The sequence below is a fragment of the Nesoenas mayeri genome (assembly GCF_963082525.1).
Source record: "Nesoenas mayeri genome assembly, chromosome: 2".
Classification (NCBI taxonomy): domain Eukaryota; kingdom Metazoa; phylum Chordata; class Aves; order Columbiformes; family Columbidae; genus Nesoenas; species Nesoenas mayeri.
In genome coordinates, this window is record NC_137543.1 from 152,468,935 (window position 1) to 152,491,797 (window position 22,863).

General features: G+C 40.9%; 1 protein-coding gene across 1 annotated transcript in view; it reads left to right on the plus strand.

The window, feature by feature from the left end:
- ADARB2 (adenosine deaminase RNA specific B2 (inactive)) overlaps positions 1 to 22,863 on the plus strand; it is a gene marked incomplete at its 3' end in the record, with an annotated part of 311,631 nt that overhangs the window by 237,293 nt on the left and 51,475 nt on the right. The window contains exon 4 of the mRNA XM_080338601.1: positions 13,999 to 14,113. Within this exon, the coding sequence (XP_080194727.1) occupies positions 13,999 to 14,113 (115 nt within the window). The remainder of the gene's footprint in view (positions 1 to 13,998; positions 14,114 to 22,863) is intronic.

A 22,863-nucleotide genomic window follows, 5' to 3' on the forward strand; every position in this document is an offset into this window, starting at 1 on the left:
TTCTGGTGTAAGGAAATCACTTTATTCTGATCACTTACTACTGGTACTTATTGACTGTTACTACAGCACTGAAACTGAAGAGGTAGAAAAACGGTTTGATCGGCTGTAGAGAGACAGTAGATCTGGGCTCCCTGTATGGTCAGTGGAGAGAGTCTCCTATGGAAAGAGATGGCCAGAATATGGTCATCACTCAGGGACCTTGCATGACTCTGAGTGCTGACCATTGGAAATGTGGGTAGCTGCTGAAATGTTCACCTAGAATTAATAACCCCAAACACTCAAGAAAAGGTGAAGAGTGCTCAGTTTCCTAAGTCTGCCTTTCCTAACACAATTCCTCCCAGCATAGCCAACTGCCTAGGGACCACTGCCCTGCTTTCCATCATGGCACCCTGACCTTAGGGACTAAAGCTTGTTATCTTCAACAGACAGATGTTACAGCTCATCATGCTTTTTGGCTCAAAGAACATTTTAGTATTATTAGTCAAGGAGAAGAATGTGTGACATAACATTTTATCCTTTCACAGCACAAAGTGAATTGAACCACCTCTTGATTACCCATGGAAACAGAGAAGTGGGGTACCCCAGGATACAGATAAAACTGACTAATGTGCAGATTAGATTTTAAGAACATGCTGGATTATAAGCAGAAGGAAGAAGAAATATAAGGAAAAAAAAAAAAAAAAAGAAACACTGTGTTGGCTATGGAGAACAGAGACTGAGGTTGCCCAGACATTTTTCAAGACAGACATCTTAGGGTATAATGTGAAAGTGGCAAGAAAACATAAGACAGAACAAAGTGGCTCTGTGGAGCTCAGGAATGGCTTGAAGGTGTACAGCTTCGGTGAAAGGATATTTTGGCCCTTGACACATGAACCATAGAATCACATTTCCTAGCTCAGTGACCTTGCAGAGCACTGTCTGCATCATGAAAAAGAAAATGTGCTCATTTTAGCTGTCACTGCTGTATGAGCAAAATATTATTATTATGATTATTGCATTACTTCACTACTAACCAAGTGTTAAAATGCAGCAGATCACTCCCTATTTCCCCACCAAGAGATATGATGGCTTTTCTTTCTCACTCTCCCCATCTCTTTTTCTTTTTTTAATCAGTTTCATTTCCAAACAGACACAAAAGTTGTTGTGTGAATCAGACCAGCAGTGCTCAACCTTGGCAAGGTAACTCAGTGGTTTTAATGTTTTGTCAGTTGTAATCAATGAGAGCAAGTCTGATGCTTTTAAATTCCTGTCTGAGGTTTCCTTCCATTCACCCTCCAAAGCACAGCAGCTACTTGCAGCGTATAGCCCTACAGTGGGGAAGGACACTGTGTTGTGTGCATGTGTTCACGCACACACACACACACACACGCAGGCACTTTCATGCCCATGATGCTCTGGAAAAAAAACAAAAAGACAAACCACTGCTAGGGGAGACTTTGCCAACCTGCTACTCACCTGTGAAAATGAACTACCCAGATTAATTACCTGACAAAGGCTGGACCACAGCTGTCAGCTCAAAACGAGAGTAGTGTGTCAACCAGAAACAAAACCTGAGACAAGCTGGAAGGGCTTTTCTTTTTATTTTTTTTTCTCCCTCTTCTCTTTTGTTCTCTCTTTGGAGAAATTTCTCCCCACTGTTGCCATCACTTATTATTTGCCTTGCAGTTGTGCCAGGGCTCTCTGGACCTGGAACATCCCCATATTGGGGTAAACTCTGCACAGACATGGAGCAAAAGAGCTGCCAGCCACAGGGCTGCACAATTATAACAGAATGTGGAATACTGAAGAGGTGGCTGCAGTATTAACCACTGCTACAAGCATCACATGGCTGGTGGTTAAAATGGTGATAGCTGCATAGCTTCATATCAGTTGGAGCTTTTTACTCTTCCTGATTCCCTTGAAGGACTCAGGTGGGTGTAGACCAGGCAGGTGCCTTCCGTGCTGGTGTTGCTGGGCTCAGGATCTGGCTGCAGTCAGGGCTCAGCACGGCTGCAGGGCCAGTGCTGGCCATAGCACAGTTGTCTTACCGCTCATCCTCCCATGTTGCCCAGATCTAAAGCTAGGCACCATGCAGAGCAGAGGGATGGGCAGGACAGGGCTAAACCCATTACAAGCCTGGCCATAAATTGAAGCAAACCAGTACTTTGACCCCCACATATATGAATGAAGTCACACACATGGCTTCACCGAAATGCTCCTTGTTTTACAGATTGGAATCTGAGGCAGGGGCTGAGGGCATGCCTGGCATCAGGCTGCAGGGGATCTGGGAAAGGGGGCACAAACTCAGCCCAAATCCCTGAGACTTTACCCGCCCCCTGCCCTGCCTGCCTGTCAGACTCATAAATGCTTCTTGGTGCTAATTTGACCATAGTGAAAACAACACTACAAGATGCTGCAGTTTGAAGCCTATATACAGTGTCAGAAAGGGTCCTGAGCCTGCAGTTGAAATATTTGCAATGCAGGCAAGGGCGAGCTGGAGTTGGCAGAGAGTGCGTCAATCACTGCTCAGCCTGGGGCCGCCTGAACTGCTGCCCTGTCCCTCACACCTCCAGTTGTTTGCAAAGCCTTTCTCCGCCTGGGGGGAATTTTCAGTCAGATGCATGTAGAAATTCTCAGATTAATTTGATTTTTCGGGGAAGGCAGGGGATTTAAGTGAGGGGTTTGTGTGTGTGTGTGTGTGTGTTTATTTCTCCCCTCCAAGCTGCCTTTCATTGCACATTTACTAGTTCTGGAAGACAACACCCTGCTGACACTTAGAGAAGCATCAGTGAATAAAGTCTGTTGTACAGGCTGCAAAGCCATCTGGACTTTCTACTGAAAAGGTTGGACATGGTTTTAGGCAAGATTTTATCATGTCTAAAAAAAAAAAAAAGAAACTTCTGTGCTCAGTACCTCTTCCAAGGTTGATGTCAAGTATTTTTTTTCATCAGTTGCAAAACAAAAAAATTGACAAACAGTTGGAAGGCAGTAAGGATGGAGATATAAATCTCTAGAGGAAGCTTTGTCAAAGGTAGTGGAGTATAAACAAAAAATAAATTAGTTTTGGTGTTATCAGAAACTGGACAGACTTCGATTTGTATAATAGTTTGTCTGAGTTTCCAGACCACCTAGACAATGCTTCTGTGAGGCTAAGCACAGATTCACTCGACGGAAGAGGTGGGGGAAATGCTTAAACACAAAAATCACAGGAGGGGTGAAGAAAGACAGGAAGACAAAGGTGCAGTGGCAGACAGCCTTGAAATCCTCTGCTTTTTTGCCTTTATTGTTTTCAGGGACTCTAAGCAGCAGGTTTTACCTTGCTTTCCCTATTAGTTGGCTCTTGAGTCCAAGAATTTGTGTAACCCTTGAGTGCTACAGCTCCCCTGGGTTTTGGCAGGACAGTTTTGGAGACTGGAAAGAGCAGCACAACGTTCGTGTGCCAGCTTCTCCTTGCTGAGGAGCCCCATGAGCGGAGCAGGAGAGAGGAACATGCTGGATGTAATTTACTGGAGTGCCCTTTAGGTTATGTGCATCTTAGCAAGCGAGCTAACGTCCAGCAATTACCTTAAAAACACAGATTGTTGACACAGTTTTATATATTCCGAGAGCTGAGTATGAGGCTGGTTATTCCCCTTTTCTCTCTGGAATTGCATTCTGAATTTGGGGAGATTCTTTCTTACACCATGGCTGTTGACAAAATCCCAGGCATGTAATGCCAGATACCTTAGAGAGCCTTAGAGATATCCTTCAAGAGGTATGTTGTGCTGATAAAAGAAATTTATTGATATCCATATTATGCCCTTTTTTTGCTGTAAGAGAAGAATTGCACATTCTATTTCTTGCCTTTGACACTGATCAAAATATTAAAACCAGATGTGTCTTAATTTAATCATAAGTTATATAGGAATATTTACCTATATGATGTGCATTTTATAGGGTAGATCAATTTGTAGGTCCAGGGCTTTGAGATTTTCATGTAAATAGTTAAATAAACATAAATACTTGCTTTTTCGTTTACTTACTGGGTTTATCCATTTATTCGTTGTCTTTTTTGCCCCTAAGCAGCATTTCTTTTATAGCCCACAGTGAATAAACCACTTAAAGCAACTCGGTCATGATTAGGAAATTTTCTTAAAGATTTTATTTGTCATAAGAAATCTGAGCTGTGAGTGAAAGCTGCAACATTGCACTCATCTGCAGGCAGATGCTTTCCACCCCTCTCACAGGGATGGTCCCAAGGGAATGTCACCCTGTGGAGAACAGGCCACACAATGCCACTTCACAGTCTCCTGCACCCATGCTCAGGCCTTTCCTTGGCTCTTGCTTAAAGACAGGTCTGCTGAGGCAATGTTTTTTACCCAAGAGTGTTGTTACAAGGTTTTTAAAAAGGTCATTTCCAGGTTCCAGCGTGGACGCTTGTTTAGGAGTTTCTTGACTGCAGATGAAGGGGAAGGTGATTGCAAGCTGATACTTGGTTTTCAAAGCATGGGCTAAAAGTCATCTTGAATTTTTAGCTTCAGGTGCAGGTTCTCAGCAGATATAAGACAGTAACACTCTTTCTTAATTTCAACAATGTTACGTTAATTACTTGTGCTTGTCCAGTAAGGAACAGCAGGTCAGGAAGGGCACTCACCAGTCCCAAATGGCTCTGTTGGGTGCCTGAGTGGCTATCGGGATTCAGCAGAAATCACGGTTCCGCTTCTCCTAGCATAAAACCACCGTAGATGATGAGAACTGTCCCTACTAATTACACATTTGAGGAGAAGCCCAGAGAAGGGTGAGGTAACATGAAATGTAGATTACCTTACCACCCCTCCCAGCCAAGGGAAAGGTTGTCAGCAAGGTTACAGCCAGATTTCAAGAATCATTACAGCAAATGACAGCAAGATCTTTAACAACAAGAAAGGAAAAATTCCAATGTCTGTATAGTAATTGCCAGGCAGTGTATTATATGCCTGGCTCTGCAGTGATTCAGACAGTTGAATTGTGCAGTGCCTTGCTGGGATCAGCAGTTTAGAATAGATTAAATTTGTTTTGGACACTGCCTGCACCCCGCTTTGTCTAACAAAGCATATGTGTGATGGGGAAGGCTCTTAATAGCGCAGCTCCTTAATGAGAACCATAAACACACAGGAATAGATTTTCAAAGTGATGCTCAAGGGATTTGACCAAGCACTGTTCTCTCCCTGCTTTGAACATTTACCCAAGAGCTGCTATCTGGTGAGGATTCAGGAAGAGAGTGGACCTTGAACAGCCAAGAGTAGTGTATGTGACAAGGGGTTTGCCACCATTAGTTTCCAAAGGATATTCATTTTAATGCACCTAAAAAAGATAAAGTGAGGAAACAGAAAACAGAAAGGACATTTCTCAGATAAAACATTGACTTTCTTAAAGAGAGACAGCTCACAATATGAATCTAAAATCTTGTTATTTACAGAGAGCATAAAAGCCTTTTTACAGAGTTAGCCTTTCCTTGGCACTGGTGGCCTTATAGAGCTTTTATCTAGTTAAAGAAAACCCATTCGTGCTAATTTAATATATGTAGTGTACAACAGCTTGACACCTGAGGCTTGTCCTAAAGCAGGCACAAGGCTGCAGAGCAAATGCTACTTCATTGTTTTGAATTATTCAGCACTTGCAGCCAACCTTATGTGTGCCTCTGTAGGAGGAAGGCTTTGGGGTTGAGGATCAGTAAAAGAAAAGAAAAAAGGCAAACAAACAACCCCTTCTTTCTGGTGTTTGTTAGCAGGTGCGGTATTGACTTCAAGAATGATTCTGCAAAATTGGTATGGACATTCTTCATTACCGGAGCGATAAATGTGGAGCCATACTCAGAAGGAGCAAAGCTGGAAGCTGAGCATGGCTTCCTTTAGGGAACAACTGTTCACGTCAGTGGAAAAGCTTGTTTCCTCTAAATTCATTGAAATGGTACTTACTGGTAGCATCTTTTTAGAGCGAGATGAATGCAGACAGCAATGAATCAACCTCAAATAGAGGAGCTCATCTGTTAGCATCCTAACATTAACACACTAATGTGAATTTAAAGATTCTAATTAAACCTACATACAAAATGTGTTCCTACTAAATAGAAAACCATACTTTTTGGAGGAGCTGGGGCATTTGTACTTGACAGCATTTCCTTTTTCAATAGTATGCTTATTTTATGTGTTCTATTTTCTTTCAGTCACTCCAGGGATTTCTGAAACAAATAAAAAGATACATTATATTAAGTTTGATTGATTCCCTGTAGTCAAGGGATATATTAAGAAAACAGACCATTTTTTTTCACTGAGCTTGTAGAATAAACTCCTGTTAGACCTTTGTACTTCCTACTGTTGCTACAAATTTCTTTTGAGATACTTAACATCAATTAATCTCATTTACAGGATCAAATAATAGTGCTCATGTACAAATTCAGGAGCTTTTTCATTATAGCAGAACTCACATCATATCCACCATTTTTAAAATTTATCCCTCCCTGCCAAATGCCCTGATAAAACTCGGTTTACCCCCCCCATTTCAAACTTAACATTTCTGTGAAAAAAATTCAACATTTTAATAAAAAGTTCTATAAACATTGGCACAGTACCTCTTTGCCAGTCATGACTGAAAAATCTCATTGATGACATTTAAAACAAAGTTTACTAGGAGAGTTTTTGTTCACAGGTAAAAAAGTTTCAGATGCAGTGGAGGACTTTTAGCTCACATTTAGCCATGCAAGAAACATCATGAGTGAGAAGCTTACTGCAGCCTTTAATCATTGCTGGAGCATGTGTTGGATCTCTGAAAACTTCATCAAAATCTGATAAAATGGGTTTTAGCAGACCTTACATTCATTAGAAGAGGATCTAATCTAAAACCCAAAGAGGTCATTGGGAAACCTCCCAGGCATAAAGGTACTGAGATTTACCAAAGACAGACCTTAACTAACACTCCCATTCCAACTTTGTCTCATCTTAATTTCTCTGTGCATGCTGCATCCTTCCAACTCCAGCATAGGGCAGGGGGTGGCTATCGGTTTCATAAAGCTCTAGGTTTACTAGGAAGCCCCCCCCAAAAAATGGGTGGGAGAAGGAATTGTCTATTCTGGGGTCTTTTGGTGCATTTTGGCATTCTTCCATCTACCACACAGGGACTATCTTCAAAATCTGCCTCACAGAGCAGCCAGCACAGTGTTGATGTATATAAATGCTCACTAATGAGAGAAGCAACAGAGTGGAAGCAAGTATGTTTTGTAGGGTCTGAGAAATTAGCAGAGCAATCAGCCTCCAGCCAGGGCGAGGAAAGGGAAGGAGCCAGCAAATAAGCGCTCGGAGCCTGGAAGCCCATTGCACAGTCCATGTGAGTTGGCCAAGTCATTCGAGATCAGCCAAGCCACAGAGGAGCCTTCGTCAATGCAGGATTTCAGGACATTTGATGATTACAGAAATAACGAATTCATTATGGTAGCTCAGCATCATATGTACCTAAAACATTTGTAATAGGAACAGATGGGGGGGTTGATGAAAGTGATTCTTTTGACTGAATCAATAGGAGTGGTTGATCTCCCCCATCAATCTTGATAAGAAAACCATGAGGATATTCAGCATCACAAGTGCATTATTGTTATTGGAGCTTTCATTAGAAGCTCAGTGTGGGAACGTGTACCCAGCTGCTGCCTGCACAGCTCGTGCCCAGTCCCCTCTGAGAAGTGTGAATCAGAAGACCTCTCTGAATCAGGATGCACAGAGGAGATATGAACATGGTCAGCTGAAATGAAAACATACAGCCAGACAAAATCAAATCACATCCATCTAAGATAAAACAAAGCCTGTATATGCTGGCCCTGAGGATTAAGCCAAAACCAGACATAATGATCAATACTGTAGGAGTTATGAACAGAGAGAAATAATTACTGCGGCTCTCAAGGAAAGAACCACAATGAATTCCCTGGCAGTGCCTTCCTCTTTGAGTAGTACCCCGTAAATGCCCATGCATGCTGTAGGAAGGCTGAGTTGTGAGACGCTGTGGACCACAGCCTCCAGTCCAGCTGCAAAAGTCCTTGCATGACTCTGCTTGGAGAATCTCATCACTGTTAGCGCCATTTGCTTCACAGTTCCAGTGAGAAATGGGTAAAAATCATGCCCTTTTATCTCTGGAGAAGTGGGACTCGTGGTAAAACAAGTGGCTTGCTACCAAGGCTGCTGGGACCAGGGCAAGGAATGAACCCAGCATGCGGCCCGCTGACCATCACCCGCTGCCCTCCTTCCTTCCACAGGTCACCTCATCCAGCCCCTTCCACTGTGCTGGGGGAGCTCCTGGTGACAGGAGCTAAATTGATGTGAGAAGACTGATGGTGGAGAGCAGCCCAGGACCCTCGGCTGTTTGTCTTCTCAAGGCTGCATCTTGAAGATGATGTAGTACCTGGGAAGCACTTGACTAATTCATGGGCTCGAGGGTACAGTCACTTAGCGATGAATCTCCAACTAGCTACAGCAAACTTATTTACAAGCTTGGGGAAAAGTGCGTTGTGTAGCAATTTGCTACACACCCTGATCAGGGGCAACGCTTCAGGATTGATATTCTCTGTGCTGTGTTTTCCTCCCTTCCCGTTTAGGCGGTGAGAGTCCTCCATGGGAAAAACTACAAATTCCTGATGTCAACAAGTGTGTGTTCTCCCTCAGCCAGTATAAACAACCAGGTGTGCATCTCCTTTTATCTATGAAGGGAGTTGTGAACTTAATTCAACCCGATCTCCATTCATCATGTTCAACATTTACCCCCCAAATGTCAGTAATTTTCTGGAAAATAAAGTACTTGGGAGACAGGAGAAACAGAGCCCTTGGTGATATCTGTATAGCAGAATATTTCTTCCCATCCATATGCAAATCTAACCTTTTTGATATTTCAACCCCATAAACCCTAAGACAGGATTTCAATAGAAAATGTTTACTAAAGGCTTTCTCCTTTATAATCTATTGATTTTAATATCCTTACTACTCCTGTTGAATGTCAGTTTTACCCTGAAGACTCCCATTGCAAACTTGAACACATTTAATTATTTATACCATTTGAAATATTAGTGCTGAGAAATGACTAAAAGTTTTTGGTTCTGTAGTGGTATGACCTAAAGTTTGATTTTCCTTAGTGAATAAGCAAGTAATTTGATATGGTAATCAAGGACAGATTAATACTTCAGACAACACAGTGCAGTTTTAATAGTAATGACATCTATTTTATGTTTTTCCAGCCTCCTTGTATATGTTAAAATATAGCTCATTAAGTACTGCAGAATCCCACAGTCTTTTTTCACAGTGAAAATTTTTGCTTTATCTAACAGTTGCCTCCATCAATTATAGTGGCCATTGAGGCAACGCTCATCATCTGAGTGGAAACAAGAGCAAATTTGCCTCTCTGTGTGGGGGTCTCACAGTCTTGTTTGCCTCACTCATATCACTCATTGCATTAGTAAGAATGAGCAAAGTTTTGATCTGAAATAAATTGTCTCTATGGCAAATATTCCTTGTACAGAAAAATCTGAAAGAGGACCTGTGAAAGCTAGGATTTTGATAGCTGGTGAACAAAAGAAGGGGATTTGGAAAAAAAAGAAATCATTACCTGGAAGGTCATTTCTTTGCATAGGGCACAGATGTGCTTGGACTCCCATCCTTGCTGGTTGAGCCTTGTCTGGAGCATAATTCCACTGGCATCAGTGGCATTTTTCATTGGACCCCAGTATTCCAAGGAGATTTAACACCTAAACATAAGCCTCCCTAGGTGTAGCGCTCAAGTGGTGTTTGAGCATTTATTTTGCTATATGCCTTGGTAAAAAAATTCAGTTCTGATGGTCCGTATCTTTTTATTTCCTTCTCTCTTGTCCCCCTACCCCAACCTGTTGTTTCTCTGCCGTTACATGATCAGTGCAATTGCATGAACCTCTATCAATTGCATGCACCTCTATCAATTGCACTGAATTTCTCTTTCACAAAACAAAACAGAAAAAAGTTTATACTCTTTCCTTTTTTTCCCCATCTTCAGAAATTTTTCTTTTTTCTGCTAGCAACCTGATAGCTGTTCAGAAGCTACCGGGATGTATTTGGCTCTTGTATTTGCTCCAGATGGGAACTTCTATTTTCACTCATATCTGGCAGTAGGAACTGTAGCATCACCAAACACAACTTTTCTCTGAAATTAGTTGTTTTGATAATAAAGAGTAATAAAAACTGGTTCCTTTTGTGTATGGTTTTTAAGTTATTTCTGATGGCAGATAGCATAATCTAGCCAGTATCCCAAAAGCTCAAACAGGCATACAATGGCCATTAGTTGTTGGATTTTTCTGTTTTATATCCCACCAGGAATGATCATCTGGATATGTATCTTTTAGTAGCCTAATATTATAATGTAATAGAAAAACAAGAAAATCTCTGGAATGAAATCTGTCATTCTGAACTGAACAGAAGTAAAAATACCAAGCACTGTAACTCCACCGTATCTGTCATGTATGCATTAGATATATTTGTAACCAGTTTTGTCTTTGTAGAAACATTGAAAACCAGACTAGAGTCTCTATATAGGCAGAAATGCCATCACTGATTCCTGTGCACACGAATGGATCAGGCTTTGGTATGTGTTACAGAGAAAGGCAGTGTTCTATATCTCTTGTAACTTATGGGTATAGGTCATTAAATTAACCCCATACCCAGTTCTGCCACGGGACAAGCTTTCAGGGTTGGATTATCCAACACCTTGCAATCATGCTGCATTGATTCTCAGGGTATCAAATGTCTGACAGGGCTGAGCTGTGCATCTATTGCCTTCTTATTTTTCTCCATCTGCAAAAACAGACTGCTCTTTTTCCTCCTTTCCATTGTATTTTGGAATATCTATTTGGAAACCTGGGGTAATGTGACAGTCTGTAAATGACCTCTCAGATTGGACAGTATGTTTCTGGTTGTTTTTCCTGCATCCTACCTGTGTTTGTGTAGGTCAGTCATTTGCTTCTATTAATTTCACTGGCATCCTTTTAGGCAATGGATTCAAAATGAATATTCACCTGACTTATTTTAGCTAAGAGGTTTCACATTTAATGCATTTGCTGGTCTTTCATGTCCCAGGTCACTCCTTGAGATCAGCGAACACTGGATTCCTTATCACCCCTAAATGTTATATAAAGTTATGTCATTATTTTTCCTTTAGTGAGTCTCTTTGCTCTCTGGCTTTGGAACCTACTGCCAAATGAGGTAAAGAAAGCTCTGACTGTGGGGATTTCTAAATCCAAAGTTAAAAGTTATTTGTTCTATTTAGCACTTTTAAAATCATTCTTTTAGGAATTGTATGTGCCTCTAAGCTAATTAATTCTTAATGAGCACAAAATGCCCTGGGATGCAGATTTGGAGGGCACGCTAAAAATGCAGCCATGGATTGGACTGCAGTACTGCAGGAGATGAAATTTTTTATTTGATTTTTTTTAAAAAAAAAAAAAGAAAAAAGGTAGTTCAGATAGTTTTATTGAGATACTTTTTTTCCTTTCTTTCTAGTCTAAATAGAGCTGATCAGATTTTCAGTACACCATATGGGACCCAATTGTATCAGTCCTGCAAATAAGCTTTAGTTTTCTGTTATGGATGAAGTCACCCTTCAGTAGGGAAAACAAGTTTAGAAACAAACTTTCATATTATGAAAGACAGGCAGTGTTCCAGCGCTGAGCACTTAGGCAGAGCATCAGGAAATCAGAACACCTGGCTGTGCCCAGCTCCGTGCTATTCCCCTGGACCAGTCCCTCATCCTTTTAGTGCCTTCACTCATTCATCTGTAAAGCGACTATAATTGCATTTATATCACAAGGGTGCCTTGATGCTTGACAAATGGGAATTGACCCAAAATTCATCCTTCAGAGGTACTGTATGAGCAATACCTTGCTCACATGGTGGTTGTGGACAATTAGATTAGAAGAGGTATAAACGTAGTCAAAGTGAAATTCCATTTAGGAACTGTCAAACTGTTCTTGATAATTTTTCTCAGTTTTCATTTAATTCTAGTGTAATTTTGCGTGCATCTACCAGAAAGGGTTTATATGCCTCTTTCCTTCTTTTGCAACAAGCCAGCCTATTTTATTCTATGTTATATTAAACTGTCTTTTCGGGAAAATGGTTTGTTCCCAGAGCAATACCTTGAAAAGCTACATTTAGCAAAACAAAGAGAAATTATTGTGTCAAACAAATCCTGTCCTCTATGTACCTGAGCAAATTGCAGTGACTTACAAGGTTGGTACATGGAAAAAATATTCCAGGTTTTATGAAAAGTAGATTGACTAATTGTTATGTTTTATTTATTTATTTATTTATTTATTTATTTATATTTGCTCTAATAATGTTTAAAAATTAAGCTGAATTTCTGTAACAAACTGGAGAAACATATGGTGTACAGCCTGCAGAGGCTCTCAGTGGCAGTAGTATTACTGATAATATTTGTGAATTAGAGTCTGTTTTCCTCTGAAAAATAGCTGTGTGTTCTCCCAGTTTAAAATACTGACATTTTGTGAACGTGTTTTCATCACCATTAACAGTTTTGGGAGAAAAAGAATGGATATAATCTTCTTAAATACATATCCTTACTTCTGGATGCTGTGGATCTTTCAGGTAGAGGAAGGCTAGATATCAATCTCAGCCTCTTCCCCCATGTGTGCCATGAACCCCCGTAAAGAAACCAGATGAATTCAAGGGGGTTTTAGCAGGACATCCCCCAGGTGGTTTAGCTCAACACCAGGAGAAAAAATGGAATTGTTGCTGCTCAAGGCACTTTTCCTAACAAAGGCACAATTACTCAGGGCTAATCAAATTGCTGGATGCCAGGTGGTTCCTATCAGCACCCCAGCATAAGCTCCAGCGCCAGGAACTGCTCCTGGAAGGATTTGTAGGTACAGCTTGGCTTCCCACTAGAAATCATATGGCTCAAAAAAAAACCCCACCTTTGAATCTTACCTTTTTATGTTCGGACTTGCAAAGCACTTTAAGAACAACTCATGCTCGCAGTGTGCCTCTGACTTATCTCTAATGTATGTCTGAAGGGCTCTGTGCCAAACAAAGTGCAGAGATTAAGTAAATGAAAAGATACTGAACATTGCAGCAGGGAAATGGTCCAAGTAGTGGTGTTCTCAGAAGCACCAGAGCTGGTTTAGGTCCACATCCATCCATACACACTCTGCAGAATTTACTTTTTAGACTTTTTATCCTACTTGGCTTCAGTAACTGGCTTCCCGAGTCTCTCCCTGGTGATGGGACTCACTTAAACCTGAGGGTTCAGACCACACAGTCTCTAGAGCCCAGTCCATGGGAAAATTTGGCCTTTCAACAAAACTGCCTTGCTCAGGACCAGGTAGACCTGTCCCTCAGCACTGCAGCACACCAATGAACTCGGGAAAGCAACAGCTTTGGTAGGACGTGCAAGCAGAGGTTCCCCTTCCCTTCCTCCCCATGGCTGTCGAGGCAGGAGCAAGACAGACCATGGTGCTCCTCTGACAACACTAAACATCGCCCCAATTCCTGAGCTGTGAGTCATTAAAAACTCACCTTGAATGCAGAAATAGGTGGTCTTTACCTATAACCCAGGCCTCAGCTCATCTTTCAGGCTTCAGTGGGCTAATGGAAATTTTCAGTGGTCTCATAATAAGTGGTTTGGTGGGATACACATCTACCTCTTCAGTTCACTACCATAAAACGCTTTAAGGACCAACACACTTCCTGTGAACTGATCCTGGACCAATATCTGGCAGGCTGAAAGAAAGTCAGCCTTGAAATCTTCTCCGTTTACCACTGAACCTTGTCAATGAAGGTCTCTAGCTTTAATTCAGTTAATTTGGAAGTTTCTAAGGGTAATGTGGGTACTCAACAGAGAGATATTCCTTTTATCTTTGCTCGGGTAGGTGGTGTCTAATTCCAAAAGGGACTTCTCAGCAGTTGACAGCAGGTGACTAATCTGCAGAAATACCCAAGTGCCTCAACCAAAGAAAGTGAAAAAATTCTTTCTGACTGTGTTTTTCAGGATTTTGCCGACTCTGTATACCAAATGGTTGCACAGAAGTTCCGGGAGCTGACAGATAATTTCACTTCCATGCATGCATGCCACAAAAGTCTTGCAGGCATTGTGATGACCAAAGGTAAGATATCCTCTCATTTATTTTCCTGTGGCATTTTTCATGACTAAGTAATACATTATTTATCTGGTCCACAGTATTGAAGGATGCCTTTACTCCCACACAGAAAAATAAATTGTAATGCAGAGAAAAAAAAACATTAAATATTTACACCTCAAGCAAGTTCACACAAAAAATATTGGCAACAGAGGTAAAGATTTATTCATAAATATGTCCTTACATTGCTTTGTTTACAGGACAAAATACAGACCTGCCTGATTTTGCATTTCCTATTAGATAAGGTAGTTCTACTTATCAATAAAAAGTTACATTATTTATTAATTGCATTTTTAGATCTGGAAACACCAAGTTCTTGTTGCACAAGGCTACCATAAACCTTGTTTTAGACTGACAACAAAAGCAAATCTCAGCCCATCTCCTTTCCCATCAACAGAAACAAAACCAGTGCGTGTAGTTTTAATTCTGCTTGGCTCTAACCATGGAAAATACTTATCAGCAAAGCCAAAATTTTATATTCACCCCATTAAGACTTTGATAGCCACATACTATACAGAAATCTTTAGCCCTTTGATGAAGCTGTTGCATAGACAGTCTGTCTTTCTTTGTGAGCACATCTCAGTTGGGGCACCTCAGTATTTATGAGGATGTCAGCCATGAAGATGATGCCATAAACTTCATTCACACTTAGACACAGGGAGCAGTGGAGTGAGTTTAGAAATGAGAGGATAAGCTCAGAGGGGAAGGGCATGTATAATCCATCCAGGGTTGTGTTATTCCTTCCTATTACAGGGCAGCAGGATGGAGACAGGATTATCTGCTGGATCTTTTCCAACCACAGAACCTAAATACAGCTAAGAGTTCTGTGCAGTGTAACTTATTCTTCTCCTTTCTGATGTGCAAAGAATGAGTATTTCTCTCCTGAAATTAGAAGTAGAGAAGTTGACCTAAAAGTCTTTTAGACCTCTGGTTGAAACTGAACTGTTCCTCAGCTAAATCTGTTATTATTTTGCTTAATCTGTTTTGGTTAGTTATTTTTTATATTAATTTACGATCTGGAATAACGGATGAGTCTTCCATTTTTTTAAGTGCTGCACAGACAAAGTACTGTACAAATGCAAAATATGGTATATAAATCCTATAGACCACAGGAGACATATACAGTACAAAGAAAAATAAACCGGAGAGTGTGATTGACTTTGGGATGTGACAGGTGCCCACTAGACCCAGAATACGAGCTGCCTTGTCATAGTCATATTTCTTGACTGGGGCACTCACCAGATTTAAACAAAGTGTTGTAATTTATTTAGAGGAGCTATTTGCAAGCAGGAGGAACCACAAGGAAGAACGTTTAAATATGCCTTTTATAAGAAGCTGAGTTACAGGAGCCAAGAATTGGTGCTTTAACCACTTTTTGAGGGGAGACTGTTCCCACCTCAGTGTCCCTGTTCAGTTTTCTTACAATCAGTGTGCATTTTCCCTGTAAGAATTCAATCTCTTTCTTATCTTGCCATGGTACAGCCACTGCATCCTTTAGCACAGGCCCAAACCTGTTTTAAAGAGCGTGATGGGGCCAATGCAGCCCCATTGCCATATGGCCAAAGCAGCAGTATATGGACAGTGTAAAACCTCACACCATAGGGTAAGAGAAGCCAACCAAAGGAATCATAACTTCCAAAATTGTGACTGCTGAGTGCGTGGAGTGCTAGGGGAGGGAAGGGGCACAACCAGACCCCTGCTAGCTTTTCTGGGCAGTTCTTTGGGGAAGGGCTGAAAGTGTCTCCCACTGGGTTTTTCTGAGTCCTCTGCCCTTAGTGGGATTTTCCACTTTTGCATTTCATATTTCTTCTTAGTCAGCATTGAGACAAAGTATAATTTTAGTTATGTTTATAAACCATTTCACTCCAGGCTTCTTTTTTAATTCTGAATTCACTTTTATGAACTCCTTCCATCTGTCAGCCATCCAATTTGTCAATATCTTACTGGTTTGTGGAGCCTAGAAAAGAAATTCACAGACATGAAGTGATTCAGAAGAGATGCAAAGCTAGAAACAGACTTCTCTTGGTAAATTTTCCAGGAGGATTTTAGTCCCTTCCAGCAGGAGAATGTCTGCCAACCATGGCAAGAGGAATCATTTCCCATTTGTGTCATTATCTTCTGTATTAAAGTTGTAGATTTGTGGTCTGTTCCCCACCGTCATTCCCAAAGGTAGCAAGGATCTTGACACACTCTGTTCAAAGATAACACAGACAGATTTTCCATATCAAACACTCAAGTAAGTAGCAATTTCCTGTGTTTTTAACATAGAATTTGTCAGGAAACACTTAGATCTCTGCAAACAACTTACTAATGACATCAACGAAAACAAATCTGGTCGTGTTTTGCTGTATTTAGAACTACACGCAACTATAAGAGACAAAAATTGTTTTTACCTTTGTTTCAACTTAATGTCATCTCGACTGAAAACAGGTTTATCTGTGCTTGTACGGTTTTCAGACAAAGCTGGTAAAAAGCACAATGTGATTCTCTGATAACTGCTGTTAAAATAATACAAAATCTCTACAGACAAAACAGAAGTGTGCTAGATTGGTTTTCTTTTCTTGAACTCTGACATTTTTTCTGCCATTTCAATTTCCCAGGGAAACCAAAGAGAGTTACATTTGGGCACAGTAATTGACTTATGCTGTAGCACCCAGGGCAAATTCCAAAGTATGATAAAGAAAAAAAATGTAGAAAATTATGTTATCGACTGACTGTGAATGTTCTGCAGTAACGAATTGCTAATCAGAAAAACAGGCAGTCCAATGTATTTAGATATGCTTTTCTCTGAATTGTGATGAAAAGTTAAAATCTTGATGCATTTCTATAAAAGATTTCAACACATTTGATTAGTAGTCATCAAGATAACCTTGAAAAATCTACCTAGGTAGGAGCAAATTATCCCACTGGAGACCAGCTGATGTGATGTTATCTGATGTAATATAGTAATTGAATATAATAATAATCCAAAAACTCACATAATAGATCTTAAACTAAACATTTCAAAAGATGGAATGGTTGAAGTAAATTATTTCACAGTTCTCCAGTTATAACATATTTGAAATCTGTCGGTCCTCTAACATGTTCTAATTTTGTTGAAACACATTAAGAGAAAATTGTTCTATCAAAAATTGTTTGATTGAGTCTAGGAAAAATTGTTAAACAAGTAAGACGTTGCATTCAAATCTTCAATATACAGCAAGCCATACTCCCACAGAAGATCTTCAAGCAGAACAATAAGTATACTTGTTATTATAGCATTGGATTAATATGAGGACCTAAGTTTTATTGCATACAGACTATCCACAGTTGTTCTCCTAACTTTTCTGAAGATACGGTGTGTTCACATATGGTAAAATTAAGACCACCACTTCACCTGCAGAGAAAACAGCCCAGCCAACATCGCAATACAAACCATCACCTCAGAACACACATATCCAGGCTATTACTGGACAGTGCTTGCAAAGTGTCATGACTTTCTCTCTCCCCTGTCCTCATCCCCAACAGGTAGGCTGGAGGTGAGCAATAGGCTGGGAGGGGATATAGCCAGGACAGCTGTGCCCAGCTGTTGAAGGGGATATTTCATACCATACAACATTGTAAAAAGCACTAAAAACTCAGGGAAAGAAGGAGAAATGAGAGACATTTGAATTTGTGGCATTTGTCTTTCCAAACAACCATGAACTATCATTATCTCAATCCACTTGTCTTCTTGCCTTCTCTCTATTTTCTCCCAATCCCACAGGAGAGGGGAGTGATCAAGAGGCTGGGTGGATGTGTGGCTGTTGGATCAACCAATATTTCATTTCAGGGTGTTCAACAACCATAGCTGGACATAATGTTTCTTGCTGTAACAGATTAAGATAACCTACCATCTCCCCTCTTCCTTTGTGCGCCTGTCTCTCAGGTGCAGCTGGGACATCATAGAATAGTTTGGGTTGGAAGGGACATTTAAAAGTTACCTAGTCCAACCTGCCTGCAATGAGCAGGGTCATTTTCAACTAGATCGGTTGAAGGTTATCTTATTATCATGAACCAGTCTGCTGTACATTTTATTGAGAAGTTTGCAGGGAGAAATAATTTTTGTAATTATTATTATTAGGCCAGTTGATACAGTTGTAAAAAACTAAGGGCAAGTAAGCCAAAATTTTCTAACACAGACCAACAAATGCAAAACTGCAGCACTCGCACATACCCCTGTCCTGGTGCATGAACTCACAGATTATTAAACAGAACAGGAGGCTGAGGGGCTGCTGGTGAGAAGCAGCTCTTTCAGGGCTTGGTGAAGATCACAGCTACACCATGGGTCACCAGCCAGGACAAACAGCTTTGCCAGTGCATAGAGGAGAGAGTGTGGACAGTTCTGTCTGTCCCCTGTCCCCCAGAGCCTGGAGATGGGAAGCCCCAGACCAGGAGGTGGGGTAGGAGGTGAAGGAGTGAGCTGTACACCAACTGCTGCGACCTAAAGACAGGCAGCACTGGCACTCTTTGTTTACACCATGGGCAGAGCTTGCCTTTGCAGCTCTGTTCTCTACCTGAAAACACTGGGTGAAGTAAAGAATTCATGTCGCTCAATACAGAGATGATCTATTAATGCTGAAGTCCTTTCTGAAAAAAAAAAAAAAAAAAAGAACAAAACCTCCCATAGTCATTATGGACAAAATGAGACTGCTATTTAAACACTATTTTCCCATTTGTGTTTGACAAATCTTAGCAGTTTAAATACTGATAGGAACTTTTTGTCATGCCTTCTGTTAAAAATGGAGCATTAAGAAAATTCAGTCCTTTTCACAGGAGCATGGCATTCATAGAAAAAGGTTATGAGTTGATTTCTCACTTCAATTTTCTCCCTTCTTCTATTTTTTTTTATTTTAGGCTGACAATCATTTTGATGTTAAAAGCAAACTAGGAGGTCTTCTCAGTTATCATGTATGAAATAAAGATGAACTGGACAAAAGAGCCCTAAGTAGCAATTTCATGCTGTGATAAAAGATGGGAAATTATCATTTGTATCTCATGGAATGGATCTTAATCATTGCTAAGTGGAATAACAGAAAAAAGTAAAGTTGACAATATGTCTCCGTGGATCTTTACAGTCATATTAAGATTCAAAAAGCCTGATTTCCAAGTACAATCAAGAATACTGATGGCCAATTGATTTCTGATCCTTAGTTTAAATAAGAAAGTTGAAAAGTAGTAAAACACAGTAGATAATTCATGTCTTATGCAGAGAATCTACTCCATCTCAGGCTGGATTCAAGTAGACAAACCATTTAAAGGAACTGAGAATAATTTACAGGTTAGTGCTCAAGGCAGATGCCTTCAAGAAGACTCACAGGGTAATGCAGGCCCCTGGGTCCCTTTCGCATAGTTAGATGGATGCTAAAAACCTGGTCACAGTGTGACTCAGTGTTTCTATGAGACCTAAATTCCCCAAATCAACACTGGGTGCCCAAACTGCTGACGTGCTTTTGAAAAACTCATAGTCTCTTCACCTTCTGCTGCCTGGTGCTCATATGGAGGAGGCCCAAAGTCATTTGACATTCTTGGAAACATTATCCACCTCTGAAATGTGCTCAGGTTGACACATCACCACCACATGACAGGTTTTTTTCAAAATGTTTTAAAATAGGTACATAGATATATAGTTAAAAACCATATAAATCCCTCTTTCTCAGAAATCTGTTTTCCTCCGGTTATAAACCTTAAACTAATAATCTTCAGATTCTCTCCAAATAACTTTGAACTCTTAAGAACACCCCTTTTCTGCAGCTGCAACTTTATTCCTGGGTTTTGATATGTGGGCCTATAATGGGCAGATGACAATTCCGCTAGCCGAATAGATTTAGGTTTTCAAATTCCAGCTCAAAAAACATCTGAGGTTCTGCAGCTAAAACTGCGGCTCCACCAGGTTGTTCACTTTTTTAAAAATATGGGCATAGGCATGCCACTGCAAGTACGGCCCCTACAAGAGCAACAATGGGTATTCCCTCTTCTTTTCTGTTAAATCAGTGCAAAGGAACAGAAAATAGCTGAAGAGACATTACTTAGAAAGCATGAGATGGGACGCAGCCCTGTAACCCTGCACAGAGCGGGGAAAATGAAGTTCAAGGTCATTTCTCCAGGTTGAATTACATATTTTAACACTAAATAAGATAAAACGCATGTGCCGCCTGGGAGTAAGTCCAGAACCAGAGCTTCACTTTTTGAGGTGAGCACCCCAACCAGCACAACAGCCCCTCCTGCTGTTATTGTCTAACCCGACTCTGTTCTCTTAGCTGTTCGATAGCACAGGGCAAAATTCCCGGTTTTAGGCACTGCTATGGGAGAATGACCCAGCCTGGGAAGGGAACTGAGCCCCCATTTTCCACCTGCTACACAAGCTATAGGTCTCTCCAGCAAATCTTACTGGTGCCTTCTGGGCAGCTCCAGCAGCAAACATCTTCTTCCCCTCTGGGCCTACTGGTTGTTCTGGTTTCCATTTCAGAGCAGCTGGCTCTTCCCAGACACTGAGCCTTTTGTCCCAGACCATTTACTGTCTCTGGACTTAGCTTTTGGTACTTGCTGTTTAGAGAATATTTCTGATTGAAATAGTAACTGACACCTCTCAAATCCTGGATGCGATGCAGACGAGGCTCTGGCTTTGTGTCACATATAATTGCATTGGCCACAAAGATAGGTATAATAATTAACATAAAACATGGAAACGAAAAATCAGCACTTCTGTTTCCATCCCCAAGTGTGTGAAGCCAGGAGCTGGAAATTTCAAGCTTCCATTCTGCTCTGTGACAAGCCAAACTGGAAATTGTCCCAATCTCAATACAAAGAGTGCATCTCATCCTAAAAACAGAAGTTTCTTGGATTAATAAAGGCTTTGTAACATCAACCATTGCCTTTACTTTACTGGCCTAATAACATGCATAGGAAAACTTTTTAAATGCAACTACGCTTAAGGAAGGGGAAATAAAAGTTCCTCCTGGATTTATCTGCCAAAATCCACAGTCAGTATTTCATCCTTTCTCCCTGTAATTAAGGATGTCACTAGCATCTAGCATATAAGACTGTCAATTTGCTTAATTCTCAGATATCAGTAGCACAGCGTTTAATAGAGAAACACAGATATCTGCACTGATGACCTGGCAGGAAAAGTGCAGTGTTTAAAAAATAAGAATTATCTGTAAGCTCCTACACAGCTCTGTTCCTGAGGAGAAAAACAGTGTTCAAACTCACATGAAAGGAAAGGACCCTCAAATAACATTGATCCTGCCACTATCAGTTCAGGTAAAAAACAAATCCTTGTGTATTTGGCATGGGGACAAAGTATACAGGGGCTAGGCTGGCTGTCCCTCCTCCCCCTCCAGATTTCCAAAGCCCCCATTGAGGAAAGGAAGGGAAGGCAAAGGGCACTGGTGCTTGCAACCACAGCACTGTCTCTTTCCACACTCCTCAGTACCAAAGCTGATGGGATTTTATCCTTTCCATCCACTAAAGGAATGAGAGAAATGAACCATAGAAATTAGAACTGGGAAAGACCACTAAGTCATCCAGTCCATTTCCCTGCAAGCACAAAATTGTTCCCTGTGGCATGTTCCCAAGTGCATTTTGCAGTCTAGATTTAAATGAATCAATTAGCAATGGGGCTTTCAACACTACCTTGGGAGACCATTCTAGTCTAACGGACCTCATTGTTAATAACTCTCACTAGTTATTCAGCCTGACTTTTATTTTCCATGGTTTCATCCCAGGTCCTCATTTATAATGTGCTGAATTGTCTATTTTGTACCCACCTCTCTCATTGTGGTTTGCACCCTTCAGACACTTGGAAGCACTTATACCACTTTCATAGATGTCACTTAATGAAGGTTTACATATTTAATTTTGGTATTTTTTCCATGCTGGGTCACCCTCCTCTACAGCACTCAGCAGTTTCCCCTCTGGTTTCTGATTCATCTCCACTTTGGCAACAGCCTCTTCATTATTTTCTGGACTGGGAAGTCCTTCCTGTGAATGAGACTTACTGGAAAGACCTGCATAGAAACATCTTGCAAAATGGACTCTTGCAAGAGTCCTTTTTCAGGCATCCAATGATGTGACTGAGCAGCTTGATGCTGGCTTCTGTCAGAAAGGTATTCTTCTTCTGGAGGAACTGAATTTGCAACTTGTTCACAAAGAAACACCCCATGGTATTGAGGGACGTTTACTGTGCCTGGCTGTGAAAGGAGAGTCATGGCTGCTCTCAGACAATACCCTGGCTCTTGCTTCAGCACAGAGGGGGCAGAGATCAGCGGAGAGAGAATTGTGCATCTGCCCCTGCTCATTCACTGAGGAGGATGAAGAGCACTGCAGAGAATAGCCTTCCCTCAGCAGTGTAGTCAGAGGCAAGATTACCCAACACATTAGTAAAGGAAGAAAATACAAGGCTCTCAGAGGTTCCCTCTACATCCTCTCTTTCCACAGAGGTACAATATATTCACTTTCACGTAACCCACAGTTTGACGTCGGGAAAAGAAATCCCTTTGCAACTCCAGCATTTCAAAGACTACATTCATTTTAAACCCCTAAATACTTTTAACCTCACTGCTACCAACTTCTTTATTCCTAATATTTGCTAGCTATGTATTTGCCTTTTATTCAGACTTCCGCTATTATGTTTCATAAGCCCTTAACGTATTTCTTCCTTCTTGATTTTTTAGTCAGCCATTTCTTCACATCAGCAG